We start from the raw sequence: 16342 nt of genomic DNA on the forward strand, positions 1-16342 counted from the left end.
ATCAGCAAAATTAAATATGTCGCTAACAAACATTAAACTTTAAGGGTTAAAGACATTAGCCAGACTGTGGAAAATCAGGTCAAATAAACGTATCTGGAAACATTATAATGGCGACATGCAGATGTACGGCAACCAGCACGCTCCAATTCCATGTATCAACCTAGTTTGTTATGGATTGCGCAATCAGAGGTGAGGCTTTACTCGTTGCTGCCGCACCTCTCGTTTCATTTCGTTATTTGAACAGGAAATGGGCAAATTCAGCGATTTTGACTAAAAAATGTTTGAAATGAGTCATACATTAAGAGCAATGGACAAATATTAATATAAATTTGATGCTATAATTATTTTTTTGTCATGATGACAGGTGAGGCTCTGCGTCACCTGCCTCCCCTGAGTACATCCATATGAGTCAGTGTAAAGTGCTTAGTTTTCGCCACTTTTATCGCCAAGATGACAGCACGTGCACGCAGCGCGCACTCGCACCCCCCCACCTTTGTCTTCATTATACTGCGCGAGTATGTATGTGTGTCACGTGACTCAGAAGGGCCCCATGTTGCTTGGGGCCCCCGGGGACCCTTGCTACGCCTCTGACTATAAGGCGCACCTGACTATAAGCAGCTACTCACCAAATTTGACACGAAAACAGCATTTGTTGATACAGTAGATAAGCAGCAGCTGTCCTCATAGTATTATAGGATATTTACACCAAAACATATTAACCGAGAACACTTTATTCGACAGCAGAATCATAAGACTGTCATTAGACAACCATGAAGCTTTTTTGAACCAATTCGCTGCAAAGCTTCATTGCTTCAAGAAGCTTTATTTGGCCGTCACTGCTCCCTTGGGGGAGACAGTCAACCTCTGCTGCCACCTGCTGTCAACACTGTTGTCGCCCAACATGCCTCCTAGCATGCATTGTAGCACTACAGATGTAAATAACAATCAAAATTCACGTCTGTGCTAATTATTTCAGTTACACTTCTAGTTGTTTCATTAATTGCTAGCTCTGGTGACACTTTATTTGACAGTGGCGCCATAGAACTGTCATAGGACCTGTTGTTTCCATCAAGGATGACGATAACGAAAATATCAACGAACGAATTGTCAACGAACAATGTTTTCATGAGGATGGCATCACGATGACGCCCTGAAAACGTGTCTTGGGAGACTAAAACATAACGAGATGGATGCCAGTTCTCATCTGACGACACGAGAACGAGATAAAAATTTGCCATAGTTTTCATCATAAATTTAAATTCACAATGATTGATATTTTCTTATTGTACGTGTAGTTCGAACGCATTTAGCAGTGTTTGGTTGTGTCACTCATGTGACGTGCTGCGCCTCTTCCCCCAACCCCAAGACCACACAAACGCTCCGGTGAGTAAGCCTGTGCCCATTCCATGTTCATTTTGTGAAATAGGTTTTGCTTTCTTCTATTGGCTGGATATGCCATGTTGCTTTAGCCTTTAAAGGTCTGTGCTAAGTGATCATCACTCACTACACTAACTTGTAGCATTAGCATAGCGTTCGCTTAGCATAACGTTCACGGTAGCATTAGCATTTAGCACGGTGACTCGGTGTCCTCTTAAATTCCTGGTAAACATTTTACATACAGATGTGTATACTTGTAAAGTTCAATTAAGTATTCTTGTCAATGGCAGTGAATGAGATAATCCTAGTGTCCGTACGCCAATTGGGGGATTTAGTCATGAATTTATTTCTCATCTTACTGAAGGAATCTGACCTTTCAGCCAGATTGCCAGAATCATGCCAGCCGAACTGCTGGAATCGCGCTAGCGCAATTCCAACGACCCAGGTCGGCGGTGTCCCGACAACCCGGCAAAACTCCGTGCGTTCACCTTAGTCTTAACCCCTTGTACTGACTCCATTTTAAAAGCTGGAAAACACAACTTAACAATTTATTCCAAGTCGACAGCAATCATACAGCACAGAGAGAACCAGGCGAGGAGGCAAACTGGATCCAGGGTCACCATATCACAAGTCAACAAAAGATTCCCAAGAAAAATGACAACGATTAGTTCAACATTCTGTCTTTTAAATGCTCTGGCGAGGTGGGCTGTGGTCCGAAAGTAGGGTGTGTTTGGGCTAAGGCTGCAGCTATCGATTATTTTAGTCGTCGATTAATTGATGAACTAGTTAGTTCGAATAATCGAGTAATCAGATAAGGAACATAAAAACAATACCTGAGCTGAGCCTCAAACGGTATTAAAAGGTATTAAAAAAAAAAAAGGGTCTACGTACAACAAAAGAAGAATTGGCTAAAGTCCACTGGCTTAAATACTACAATTTTTTTTTTTTTTTACAGTGCACTTAACAAATGGTTCAGACACATATTCCCACAAAAACGGCTAAATATACCTATAAAGTACTTTATGAATGCATTAAAAAAAAACATTAGCTCAAACAAAAATTAGCTTATGTTGATCTTAACAAGGAGCAGCTAGATTCAGCCACGTGAAATGAGGCAGACTAGAGGGCAGTTTATCCACCCAAATCAATAAAACTTAATGCAAACACTTTCAAAACAAACCATTACAACACCACGTTAATTAAACGACTACTTGAAGCAGAAAAATTTAATTCAAATCTTTTTTTTGTAATCGAATACTCGAGTTAATCGATTAATCGTTGCAGCACTAGTTTGGCCGTTGTTTAGGATTATTGTTTGTTGTTGATTGGACAGGAGGATTCGGGCGTTACTGTTGTCAGGGCAACGAGAGTTAAGGATTTTGCCATCCCCAATGCCACGTGAGTGCTAAGTGTTCACTTCTCGTTCGCGAGTTCCTCCGTATCAGATGTTCCTTGTGGCAAGACAAGATGTCCCGCCATTTGTTCTGGACTGTCCAGAAGAGCTGATTGTGGGATTTGGTGGTGCAGACGTGGGCTTGTAGATATCTTGTCCATCACCTACTTGTCAGCGTCAGTCTTGCTCAGTCAGCTGCATGACGCGCGCGTTGGGCTTCCATGGTCAGAAACCATCCTGTATCTGTTCTGCCCTTATCTGCCCGTTGTCTTGGCACTGCAAATTCTAATAAGTTCAAGTCCAACTGTTAATAATATCAATGAAAAATACATCTTATCTTTTTTTCTCCTACAGATGAAGTAGCAGAGTGTGAGGCAACAGCCTTAATGAGTCAAAGCATTTCTTCACTGCTGTCATCAGATGAACCAATTTATCCCTAATATATTCCATGGCAAAATACATAGTATTTTTTTCTCCCACAGAAGAAGTAGCAGAGTGTGAACCCTAAACCCTAACACACACACACAAAAAAAAACGCCCCGCACAGGTCAGCTCATGAATGAAAACTCACCATTTTGATATGTACAAATTTTTGTGAGTTTTCGAGCATGTTCAGAACTTCAAATTGGCCATTTTCATTTGCCCTGAAGAAGCCCTAACCCTAAACCCTAACCCTAATCCCCAAATAAGCCCGATTTTGGTACTCCGCCCAGCTCAGGCCCGTGAATGAAAACTCACCATTTTGATAACTTAACATGTCATATGTCTCATGAAGAGTCTCACCAATTTTGAGGAGGATCCAACTAACTGCCTCGGCGCAATGGTCTCAAACGTGCACCCTAGTTTTCGACAAAAATGGCATGTTTTTCAATATTCAATCCAAAATACCCGATTTCCTTTTGGGTTTGGAATATGGGTGCAAGAGACTTTTTGAAGCATTTTGGCCCAAGGTATCGACTCCCATAATTTCATCGCTGTACGTTGAAAAAACCTAAATACAGAGGCCTTTTTTAAAAAATTCCTGGGGGCGCCACTGAGCCATTTTTTGACTTTTTTTCACAACGTTGCCAAATTATTGAAATTTTCGAAAATCCGCATGTTTGTGCGAATTTTGGTGAGTTTTTGAGCATGTTAAGACCTCCAAATGGGCCATTTTGATTTTCCATGAAGAAAGAATAATATTAATAGTCCTTAGAAGAACAATAGGGCCTTCGCACCATGTTGGTGCTTGGGCCTTAAATATATTCTGCTTGTTTTTCTTAAACTATGATATAAATGCTATTTAATTTATAATGGGTGTGTTAGAGTAATACAAACAGTCAAACATTAAATACGAGAAAAGATACTATTCCCTTCACTACTCTAACATCTCCTGGATTTAGTGGAGATTTCTTAAGTACAGGTACAACTAAACTGGGTATCGTTCTTTAAACATCAGTATCTTTATGCCAGGTGGGTAAATCTAAGAAGTCTCCATTTTTTGTCTTCACTCAGGCCATCAGAAGAAGCTGATGTTAGGAGTAAGGAGACTGAAAGAATTACAGAGAGGAGGAGTTGGTACGGAAGTTCAAGAGAGTACTGCTACACCTCCATCAAGCCCCAGCGGCAGCGTCTCGGAGCCCCGCGCAGAGGCGAGGAAACAGCGGGAGGGTGGTCCCAGCCCGTTGGCGAAACCACGCCCGAGTGTCTCTCATTCCCCAAATACCCCGCACACGCCAGCACAAACCCCGCCACAAACCCCCACGCATACTCGAAACCAGCAGGCCTCTCCCAGGGCTCGGCCGCGACCTTCCACCCAGCAGGCGACCAAGGCGGATTCGCCCGTACCGACGCTGCGGCTGCCGAGCGAAGAGGAGGAGCGACGGAGAACTAACAGTCTGATCGGCCCCGAAACAGACTCGCGTTACGCCACCGTGTGCCGTAGCAGCTCCGAGCGCACCCCAGTCGTCGCCAACGATGTGACCGTCAACCGCAGCCAGTCGTCGGTCACGCTCCGTCCTCGCCGGAAGGGTCGGCCCCCGACGCCTCCGAAACGGTCCTGTTTGTCCATCACCGGGGGCGACGGAGAGGGAGAAGCACAAGTGGAGGGGCTCCTCGGACTGCCCACGTTTCGAGAGAGGCGAGCCAGCGACTGCGGCCGCCTGGGGTCAGCTTTAAGGGCTCAGGAGTCAGCGGGCCTGGAGAGATCAGAGGGGGCTTCTGGGAGCGTACGCAGTCTCGCAGCTATGCTTGAGACGTCCATTGTGAGTGGAGCCAAAACCCTACCAAGAAATCTGGGAAGCAGCGCCAACAACCTGCAGGTGTTTGTCTGTCCAGTACGGACACTGTCTATGTCACGTATGTGAGCCGGTATTCCACCAAACGCAAAAGTTTTGGCAGCAGTGGATCAAGAAACTGTCAAGTAGCGCACTCCATTTTACCTCCATGCTTCCCCATTTTCAACGCCATCATCAAAATTCTTCAAAAACAACATTTTCTAATTCAGTTTGACAAATTTCTTATCTATATTCAATTGAATTGAACTACTATAGTCAATTGAATATAGCTTAAAAATAGCTTTTTTGTTTACGTTTCACTCAAGTTTACAGGAGTAAGGGTTTGCAAATGTCTTACCGATCGTATCCTTTCCAGGTCAGCCCTCCCACACTCCGACGCCAGGCCGGCTCAGGCGGTCTCGGATCGGAGGATGACGACGTCCTGAATCGACGCAGGACCGTCAGCGGACCCGAGGAGGCTCCTCGGCAACGTCCAGAACCACGACCCCGATCTACCGTCGTCTCCTCTGCCACGGAGATCTCAGATGGCTCGGCGACACTCCGAAGGAAACCTCGCCCTCCTTCGACTGACCCCGAAGCGCCCGCGACTCCCACGGTCGTCACCATGACGACCGGCTCTGACACCTTACGTCGGAGGCAGCGCGTAGCCGAGCCATCGGAAGGCGTTGTCCAGACAAGAAATAAACAAACAGACTCTTCCAAAAGTCCGGGTGAAGGCAGCCGGCAGCAGAACGGCGGCGTGGTGCTGAGGCGGAGACCTGTATCGGAGGCATCTGAGAGGTCAGAGAAGACTCAAGAGAGCTGTGAGTGGATGGAGGCCAGGAAGAGTCTGAAACCACCGGTCTCACCCAAACCTTCCTCGGTGGCGCTGAGGAAAACGACAGCTGATCCTCCGACCCCGACACGACGGGTCCCCATTCCTGGTCCTGATAGTGCTGACGTGGCACAGAGTCCTGGTAAGACATTAGCCAGAAGGTCAAGCTGCTCACTCAACACACAGTGACAGACAGCAAGTGTTTAACAAGTTAACCAATGATTGACGCATGCGGCCCTTTGAAGCAAGCCTCTGTGGCAAGATCAAACCTTAACCGTCTGTCAATCATCGTTAACTTTAATAAGCAACTCCAGTGCACTGCCTGACGAGAGAGAGAGAGACTACGTGATCGGGACGTTCAACAAAGGACATTTATTTATTTATTTTTTTTTTATTTGAAAAAACAAATCTGCGATGGACTGAGGGCGTGAAGTTTGAAGCGCGAAGTAGCGAAGGATCACCGTATACTGGTATACAAGCTTAATAGTGCATTAGTACCACCATCTGATATTGTTCTTTATCTGGTGAGGAACCAACGTGGATGAATGGTGGCCAGGAATTCTGTATAGCCCCTACTCACCTACGTCACAAAATGGGCGTGTCGCTGTTTCCGGGCGCCATATTGTACCTATTTTTTAGACCTATTCTCATTGTTTTCAATTAGTCGAGCAAGTTATAGAGCAATTCATGGAAGCCCCGGTGTTATCTGACGCTGTAAACTCATTGGATGCGTTGCATAAAAGGCGTTACGTGGAAAAACTTCAGTTTATCCATTCGCCAGATCCGTATTTGATGCCTAAATCGATGTTTTTCGACCCGCTGGCTTCGCCGTCTTTGCCTGACATCTGCTATCCTGATATTTACAACTATCTTGTCCACACAAAATCAGCCTATTCTCACGAAAGTTTGAAAAACTTGAGCTTGGAGGCTTATAAATGCTACGTTGCTGGTTGGGTGAAACAGGTCCTCGTACACGAAAATTCGGCAGGAATCTTGTGCTCGGAAGATGAGTTACGAAATTTTCAATTCAAAATCTTTTGTTCTTGCTAACTTCCACTGTCAAGTCTAATGTATTTCATGTCATTTGTCAATGGAGCTAGGGCTTTTAATGTTTATATGGTTTAGCGATAGCACTCTCACTACATACATATATAATATGTAATAAATATGAAGTGCGATAGCACTACTCCAGATTGTCCCTAGTTGAATTTATTTTTTGGCTTTTGACCTCAATAGTGAAATTGTAAATTAATGGTATGACAACTGTCTGATTATCCCCTTATAATTATATATTTTCAGGTAGTTCATTCACAACGTCTGAGTGTATGTTGTCGGCGATTAGCCTAGCAATGATCTTAATTGTGGTTGTCAGCCCATAACCCTCTAAATACATATTAAATGCATCTTACCAGATGTAAAATGACTACTACATAATCTGTGGTAGTCGTTTGGAGCCCAGTTTTCTCGTCGAATTGCAGCAGTCAATCTCGGTCTCCTCTTCGGGTCTCTCGGAATACGGTAAAACTTCAGGTCTCTCCGTCTATCTTCTCTGTTTTTGCAACCGACCGCCACACACGACTTCACCATTTTGATTATTAATGTTAACGAGCAGAAAAACACGCCATAATAGGAGGAATTTACGAAGCGCTAATGCATTAACATGACGAGTATACGGACAACATGGCGCGGGGGCGTGGCTGTGACGTCACGTGAGTAGGGTCTATACCATAACTGAGTATTGCGCATTCAGGATGACTGACATCGCTACACTATTATATTGTATATATAATATGTACTGTTGACATGTATGTATAACACTCTCCTAATTATTTTCTTTGTCAGAATCAAAGCGTGTTCCTCCTCCTGTATCGCCTAAACCTCGCGGTCCACCAACAGCGCCCAAACCAGCCAAAGCTGCAGTCGCCTCTTCTGCTGTCAGCCCAGCAGCCACTAGTCCCGCGGCTCCAAAGCCCTCCCCGCTGCCCTCTGCCGCCCCTCTTCCCGCTCCCGACACCCCTTCCGGCCCTTCCCTCTCACCGGGACTCCCGCTTACGTCGCCTTCGCCTGCCCAGAGCCCATCTACGCCGTCTCCTCACCCCGTCAAACCACCGCGCTCATCCATCGCCGGCCTCTCCATCGACCTGGTAGGATTGCAGGAGGAGGAGGAGAAGAGGAAGGAGAGAGAGCAGAAGAAGCAAGCGGAGGAAGAGGAGAGGACGTCGACAAAGGGGGAAGGAGGCGCAGAAGAAGAAGGGGCGCAGAATCGTCTGGAGGAGACCAGCGCCTCTTTAGCTGCAGCTTTACAGGCTGTGGAACACAAAATGCAAGGGGATGAAGAACAAAATGAGTAAGCCAAAAACACTGTTATGGTTCTTCTGCCAGCGCAGAAACTTGTCCGGAAACTACTTAACATAAGTACTTCAATAGATGTATTGAACAAGTAGGGCAGCACGTTGTTCCAAATTAAATGGGCACAGCTTTAATTAGTGCCTCTGGCCTCTAAAACTCATCAGTTGAGGCCGAGGCTGATGGGAATTGTAGTTTGTTGCCCTTGAGAGATCTCTTAAGCAGAAGAGTTTTCTGCATACAATAGGTTCTATTTAGGGTTGTTCCGATCATGTTTTTTTGCTCCCGATCCGATCGTTTTAGTTTGAGTATCTGCCGATCCCGATATTTCCCGATCCGATTGCTTTTTTTTTTTTTTTTTGCTCCCGATTCAATTCCAATCATTCCCGATAATTTTTTCCCAATCATATACATTTTGGCAATGCATTAAGAAAAAAATGAATAAAACTCGGACGAATATATAAATTCAACATACAGTACATAGGAACAGTATTTGTTTATTATGACAATAAATCCTCAAGATGGCATTTACATTATTAACATTCTTTCTGTGAGAGGGATCCACGGATAGAAAGACTTGTAATTCTTAAAGGATAAATGTGACTTTGTATATTAGGCTCGAGCGTTTACGTCACAGCAGCACGGGATCGTGCGAGATTTGCGACAACACAGCCATTGCGGAAGCACGTCTGCATCACGGGACATTTAAACTTAACGGCAAATACAATTCAACTACGAGTGCCAAAGACGGAAAAATGTAGGGAAAACTTGCCAGTTCGAAACAGAGACAAACTTGTTACCACGGCGAAGGACAGATATGTGAGCAATTTTAAGGATGTGAACAATGTTGACCCTCACGAGCAAGCCGAACACAAATGGAATAAAGATGGCGACAAGCTTCCACCACTACGCGAAATGGACATCATGCTGTATTTAGTGTTTGGTATATGTTACAACACTCATCAGCAATTCCGAAACTACAAATCGCTACAGAGCTACGAACAGTTTTGCTGCGGATGGGTGCAGGATCTTCACTTAATGACCATAGCAAACGGCAACACCATCTTTCTAGCAAAGGTAGGCAATGTGTGTTTACATTAGTCTGTGACCACGGATGTACAAATCTTTTGCTGCATAAAATGTAGCCTGTGTACAAATTCTTTGCCACTCTCTCACGTCAAAATATTACAGCTTTTTCATTTAACAACGACAGGAATTATGTCTTATGAAGACAATGCACATGTATGCATGCTAGTTGTTTAGCTGTAGCAATAGCTAACAACAGGCCGACTTAGGGCGTAAAGTTACTGAAATTTGCGTAAACAAACGAAATTAACTTACCGGAGTGGAAGTGCATAGAGCAAACTCAGTGTGTAACTGGAGAATCAAACGTTATGCCCTTCCTTCTGATCGAGGCCACCCATGCCATTCTTCGACGTTTGGTAAGTTCAGATATGAGCTTTCCCTCGCCTTTTCTCCATGTAGGGATCCGGAAGAAACTCAATGGTGTTCCGTCGAACTGTACATTCTCCTTTCTATTCGATCGGTTGTTGCAATTCTTTACCGCACAATAATTTCCAACCATTTTTAAAGAGCGACCTGTGTTGAAATGCCTCAGTTTATGTTTCTCGCTTCCACAATGGCGATAGCGGCGGAAACCTCGCGAGTGCCACGTCATACGCTCGAGCCTAATTGTGACTAAATATTGCCATCTAGTGTATTTGTTGAGCTTTCGGTAAATGATACTGTAGCCATTTAACTTCTGCCCAAATGCATGGTGGGAAGTGCAACCATGACTGTGCGTCGTGGTACCAATTGATATATCTTCTGTGCGTTGGGAAATAACATAGGGTGTTAAGAAAAAGATCAACTATTACCTTTCTTCCCCACATTGCTTCCCACGATTATTCTAATTGTTGGGAGAGGGATTGTAAGGCTTTAGCCATTTAAAAAAAGGCTCCAAAGGCTGCCAAAATTCACTCTACTCATTTTACACTGCCTTTTAGCTCTATATACTGTATGGGTAAAACTGCGCCATTATAGATTTAACGCGACAATGCGTGAGTGGGTCGTGCAGCGCATGCGTTAATTGCATTAAATATTGTAACGTGATAAATGTAAAAAATATTAATTCTCGCTGTTAACGCAATAAGTTTGATAACCCTACCTTAAGCTTAAACTAAAGACTCTGGAAGAGTGTAACACATTATGTCTGTAACGTTAAATACAATTAGAAAACAATTTAATTAAAATATATATATATATTTAAAAAAGGCATGTCCGATATTTTTTTGCCGATTCCAATACTTTCAAAATGACGTGATCGGGACATCTCTAGTTCTATTCCATTCAAATTAGAAGTGCATGAAGTGCAATATTGCCATCTAGTGTATTTGTTGAGCTTTCAGTAAATGATACTGTAGCTGTTTAACTTCTGCCCAAATGCATGATGGGAAGTGCAACCATGACTGTGCGTTGTGGTACCAATTGATATATCTTCTCTGTGTTGGGAAACAACATAGGGTGTTAAGAAAAAGATCAACTATTACATTTCTTCCCCACATTGCTTCCCACGATTATTCTGTCGGGAGAGGGATTGTAAGGCTTTAGCCATTTACAAAAAGGCTCCAAAGGCTGCCAAAATTCAATGTACTCATTTTACACTGCCTTTTAGTTCTATATACTGTATGGGTAAAACTGCGCCATTATAGATTGAACGCGACAATGCGTGAGTGGGTCGTGCAGCGCATGCGTTAATTGCGTTAAATATTGTAACGTGATAAATGTAAAAAATATTCATTCTCGCCATTAACGCGATAAATTTGATAACCCTACCTTAAGCTTGAACTAAAGACTCTGGAAGAGTGTAACACATTATGTCTGTAACGTTAAATACAATTAGAAAACGATTTAATTAAAAAATATATATATATATTAAAAAAAGGCATGTCCGATATTTTTTTGCCGATTCCGATACTTTCAAAATGACGTGATCGGCATCCCGATCACTTGGGACATCTCTAGTTCTATTCCATTCAAATTAGAAGTCCATATAAAATCACTGCTATTAAAGGGCACGCCAAGGGCTGCTGTGATTGGCGGTGAATGTTTCACGCCTGAGCAGCACAAAACTCATGAAACTATGAAGTAAAACTGCATGTGTACTAATTCTCGTAACTCTACTTTCCACAGCAAGAAGACAACCGTCTCCATACTGGACGACATCGGCAGCATGTTTGACGACTTGGCCGACCAGCTGGACGCCATGCTTGACTGACACGCCGAGTCCCGACTCCCCCCGTGCGTCCGTTCCCTTTCTCCAGATAGCGTCGAGAAACACCGCTCCAGAGGCCGCAAAAGTGTTTCACGCGCAAATAAAGTACACAGCCTGCGATGCTCCGAGCTGACTGAGAAGCACAATCATTCTCATCTCTACAGACGAGAAGAAAATACAAGCACATGGAAGCAGACAGTTGAGGATGCATTTTTGCTGCTCGGTGCTCTCCACTGAAGCTCCCGCTGCGTGCGTGACGCGCCGTCTCCGTTCATGTCGTCGTTGTGGCCGTTTTTGTCGTCCAGTTACGAGTGTGTATCGTCCTTTACCGAAATGTCAGTGTCCTTCTTCCAATCATTCACGATGTACTTACTCCTATGATGTGTGGCCAGAAATTCTGGGGCACACCAAAACACTAGAAGTGGGGGGGGGGGGGGGGGCTGAAGTCACTCTACTTTAGTGGAGTTAGACTTAAATTGCTGATTTTAGGACTTGCTTGACTATAACTTCAGGAATAATATACTATGAACAAGGGCGTAGGTTTGCATAGGGACAGTAAGGACATAACACTACCAACTTTTCAGGATGCTTAAATTGTCCCCACCAACTTTTAAGTATTCTTATTTTTTGCATTATATAATGAGTTCAGTTATATAGGTAAGTTAGATTGTCTTCCCATATGTTGTATGGATAGAATAGACCCTTCCATTATTACGTGAATTATTTTCATTTACACACTCACACAGCCCTGACAGATTCATGTCGACAACATGCCGCCTTCTCCGCCCCCTTCGAAGAGGGATATTAGAAGTCTTGTTTTGTTTCGGCCAGCAGCAGCCACTGTAAGTAATGTAAAAAGACGTCAATGATGTGGAAGTAGGGGAAACACCAATAGTTTTGGCACTGAAAGTCTGACCTGCATCAGAGTTAGCATAACATTAAACTGTGAACTTGCTAACCTGCAAAACTACTGCGGTCAGGCCAGCCTCCACAAGGAACAGCTAAGTCAAGCTAGCCGTCCCTTATTTGGATCATTGTTTGCATTATGTGCATCGCGCTAATGTAACGCGGTGGCTTCAGAGTGCAAGTCCCAAAAACAAACAAAACAAAACGGGAGCTATCCAAGAATGGGTCCACCTCCGTCGGACACTGACATGAACATGAACTGACATAAAAAAAAAAAAATATGTGAAATGGAATCACACGTCAGAATTTCAATTTGGTTCAAGTCTAGTATGCATAAGATGTACAGTAGATCAGTCCTTGGATAGCTCAGATTTTTTTCCATTATTTTTTCCCGGATCACTTTTATATATGGCGGAAAACACAGACAAGGCTTAAAAAGCAGTTTCTGCTCTTGCACCCCTCTTTAAAATAAACTGCTGTATTTTAAGCCGAAGGTTGTGTTTTATTGAACAATGGCTATATGCTGCCATTGCAGATTCATGGCGCATTAAGCCGCCGAACTATTTATAATATGCCCGTTTTACCCTGGAAACCCCAGTTTACAGACATCGCGCAACCGCTTTTGTTTCAACCTAGCCATTAAAAAAGAAGGTAAGTAAACGTATTTATTATTCGAAATGTCTGTCATTTTTAGCTTAGAATCATGAAATGATGTCTAATATTTAGTTAAAAAAAAAAACGACTTTAAAAAATTATTCACTTGCATATTTTAAACTTTTAAACAAATTCCGTCACAGTGAAAAAATTGGCGTCTGTAAAAAAAAACATGGCTATCTACCTCATAACTATCGCTTCGTTGTATTTTTTTCAATACTGTCACATTTCCCCCAATATTTTAGATGATAAATCATCGATCCAACAAAGAAGAATTTACAAAAAAACATTTAAAATGGTAAATAATGTATATGAAAATGAAGATCTCAATTACTCCTTGATGTCTGCGATTTCTGCATCGCGACCCTTGTTATATTACCATGTTTCACCCATAAAATCCCCAAAAAATCCAGCTGTGGCCATTCACAGCTGTGTCTTGACACTGGGTGATACATGCTACATGGAGTTTTTGGATCGAAAAGAGGGAAGTACGCAACAACATCTTGTTAAAATCATGGCGTCTTTATTTATGCTCTCGCGTGCTCTTTTTCATTGTGACATAATTTGTTTAAAAGTTTACTATGTGAGTAAATAATTCTATAAAGTAAATTTTTAAACTAAAAATTAGACATCAATTAATGATTCGAAGCTAAAAATGGTAGCTATTTTGAATAATAAATATAACTATTTACTAGGGTTGTTCCCATCATGTTTTTTTTGCTCCCGATCCGATCCCGATCGTTTTAGTTTGAGTATCTGCCGATCCCGATATTTCCCGATCCGATTGCTTTTTTTTTTTGCTCCCGATTCAATTCCAATCATTCCCGATAATTTTTCCCGATCATATACATTTTGGCAATGCATTAAGAAAAAAATGGATAAAACTCGGACGAATATATACATTCAACATATAGTACATAAGTACTGTATTTGTTTATTATGACAATAAATCCTCAAGATAGCATTTACATTATTAACATTCTTTCTGTGAGAGGGATCCACGGATAGAAAGACTTGTAATTCTTAAAGGATAAATGTGACTTTGTATATTGTGACTAAATATTGCCATCTAGTGTGTTTGTTGAGCTTTCAGTAAATGATACTGTAGCCATTTAACTGTTCTGCCCAAATGCATGATGGGAAGTGCAACCCCGACTGTGCGTAGTGGCACCAATTGATATATCTTCTCTGCGTTGGGAAGTAACATAGGGTGTTAATGAAAAGACCAACTACTACCGTTCTTCTCCACATTGCTTCCCACGATATTTCTAATTGTTGAGAGAGGGATTTTAAGGCTTTAGCCAATTAAATAGAGGCTCCAAAGACTGCCAAAATTCTCTCTACTCATTTTAAGCTGCCTGTTAGCTCTATACATAGGTAAAACGGCGTCATTATAGATTGAACGCAACAACGCGTGAGTGGGTTGTGCAGCGCATGCGTTAATTGCATTAAATATTTTAACGTGATTAATTTTTCAAAAATTCATTACCGCCGTTTACGCGATAAATTTGATAGCCCTACTTTATGCCAAAACTAAAGACTCTAGATGAATGTAAGACATTTTGTCTGTAACGTTAAATACAATTAAAAAACGATTTAATTAAAAAATATATATGTTGAAAAAAAGGCATGTCCGATATTTTTTTGCCGATTCCGATACTTTGAAAATGACGTGATCAGACATCTTTACTTCTAACCTTCTTTTTATGGCTGGGTTGAAACAAAAGCGGTTGCGCGGTGTCTGTAAACGAGGGTCTCCAGGGTAAAACGGACAAATTAAAAGTAGTTTGGGGGCATAATGCGCCATGAAACTGCTATGGCAGCATATAGACATATTGTTCTATCAAACACAACAGTTCTTTTGGCATAAAATACAGCACTTTATTTTAAAGAGGGGTGCAAGAAACTGCTTTTTCAGCCTTGTCTGTGTTTTCCGCCATATGCAAGTTATGCCATTATATCGTCTCTACCAATGTTTAGACCAAACCTACGCCCTTGACTATGAATATTATACATGTGGATTCAAGAATGATGTTTTTGATCAAATTGTGAAAACGATACATGACAACTAGAAAAAGAGTTTGCTCTGCTGGTCCGTAAACTTCCGCAGGTAAATTTCTGTTATTCTTGGGTCACTTCCCATTATTTTTGGGGTATTTCTGGGTCACTTTCTGTTGGTTTTGAATCACTTCCTGTTAATTAAAGGCCATTTCCGGGTCACTGTTGATTTTAAGCCATTCCATTCATTTTCAGTCACTTCCTGATGCTTTAAGATCTTTCTCTTTTGATTTTGTAGCATTTCTGGGTCACTTCTTGTTCATTACGGGTAACTACTGGGTCACTTCCTGTTCATTTTGGGTCACTTCCAGTAGATTCTCGGGCATTTCTTGGTCACTTTCTTTTGATTTTGGAGCATTTCCGAGACATAACAACTATGACAACAACCCCCAAAGACAGGAAAACTAAGTTAAAACAGTAACTTGACTTGCTTGTAATTTAAAAGACTTGAGACTTCCAGAAAAACGTACATTCTACTATTTTAAACTTGGTTGTTTTGGTGGTGTGTTTGCTTGGAATTGAAATGACACATTATGCAAAGACACTATAAGCACATGGTGTGATCCCTCTCGTCCCGCTGCAGTGAAAATTGTTTTCAAAAAATAATCCTATATTTCAATGCTTTCCAGTATAGTTCATGATAGAAGCAGGTGTTCGAGCTGTTATTGCTCCCTGTATCGTTGGTTAGTACAACTGCCTCTGCCTCACCTACAGCCCAGTGTGTAAATGATTTGTTTACTTTGCATCTCTGTGCCTTGGTAGTGTTCTTTCATACTTTTTCTGTTGTTGTTTGCGTACTCATTTTGTTTCCTCTAATGAGTTCCCACATGAATCTCCCAGTGTATTCATGCTTGTAAGTTTGTTCAGTATAGGACCACTGAGAAGCAATTTTTTGCAAGCCCTATTTTAAGCTGTTCCAAGTCAATTTTACTACCCTCGCCCCGATTTCCAGTGGTGAAACCCACCCACGTAGGCAAGATGGCAGATGAAAACTCCCTGATATCTTCCCAGATAAAGAAGTCCACTCGTATTTTTATGTCTTTTGGGAAAAGATTGCAAAAATATATTTGAGAGATATATGCTAATAATAACAATATGGATTATGGATCAGAGGGGAGCTGATCAAGTATGTACATTTTTTGGCTGAATGTGTTGTGATGGCTGTTGTGCCACAGTCAGGTCTAAAGGTTCATGTTTTCTGCTGTGAAGATGCATTGATGTACAGATGTGAATGGAATAAATGT

The 16342-nt window shown here is 42.2% G+C and overlaps 1 protein-coding gene and 1 long non-coding RNA gene across 5 annotated transcripts in view; one reads left to right on the top strand and one right to left on the bottom strand.

Annotated features, from left to right (window-relative positions):
* Positions 1 to 14779, top strand: part of LOC130920156 (caskin-1-like) — a 115609-nt gene extending 100830 nt beyond the window's left edge. For all 4 annotated transcript variants that reach the window (XM_057843106.1, XM_057843107.1, XM_057843108.1 and 1 more), the window contains 4 exons: positions 4265 to 5070; positions 5402 to 6002; positions 7703 to 8207; positions 11399 to 14779. In XM_057843106.1, coding sequence (XP_057699089.1) covers positions 4265 to 5070; positions 5402 to 6002; positions 7703 to 8207; positions 11399 to 11483 — 1997 coding nt within the window. In that variant the 3' untranslated portion in view covers positions 11484 to 14779. The remainder of the gene's footprint in view (positions 1 to 4264; positions 5071 to 5401; positions 6003 to 7702; positions 8208 to 11398) is intronic.
* LOC130920158 (uncharacterized) lies at positions 1387 to 10201 on the bottom strand. The gene is made up of 3 exons (XR_009064114.1): positions 9548 to 10201; positions 5384 to 5999; positions 1387 to 3055 (listed from the first exon to the last, which is right to left on the bottom strand). It is a non-coding gene; the product is annotated as an uncharacterized LOC130920158 (long non-coding RNA).
* Positions 14780 to 16342: the final 1563 nt, after the last annotated feature.

Source organism: Corythoichthys intestinalis, chromosome 8 (genome assembly GCF_030265065.1).
Source record: "Corythoichthys intestinalis isolate RoL2023-P3 chromosome 8, ASM3026506v1, whole genome shotgun sequence".
Taxonomy (NCBI): domain Eukaryota; kingdom Metazoa; phylum Chordata; class Actinopteri; order Syngnathiformes; family Syngnathidae; genus Corythoichthys; species Corythoichthys intestinalis.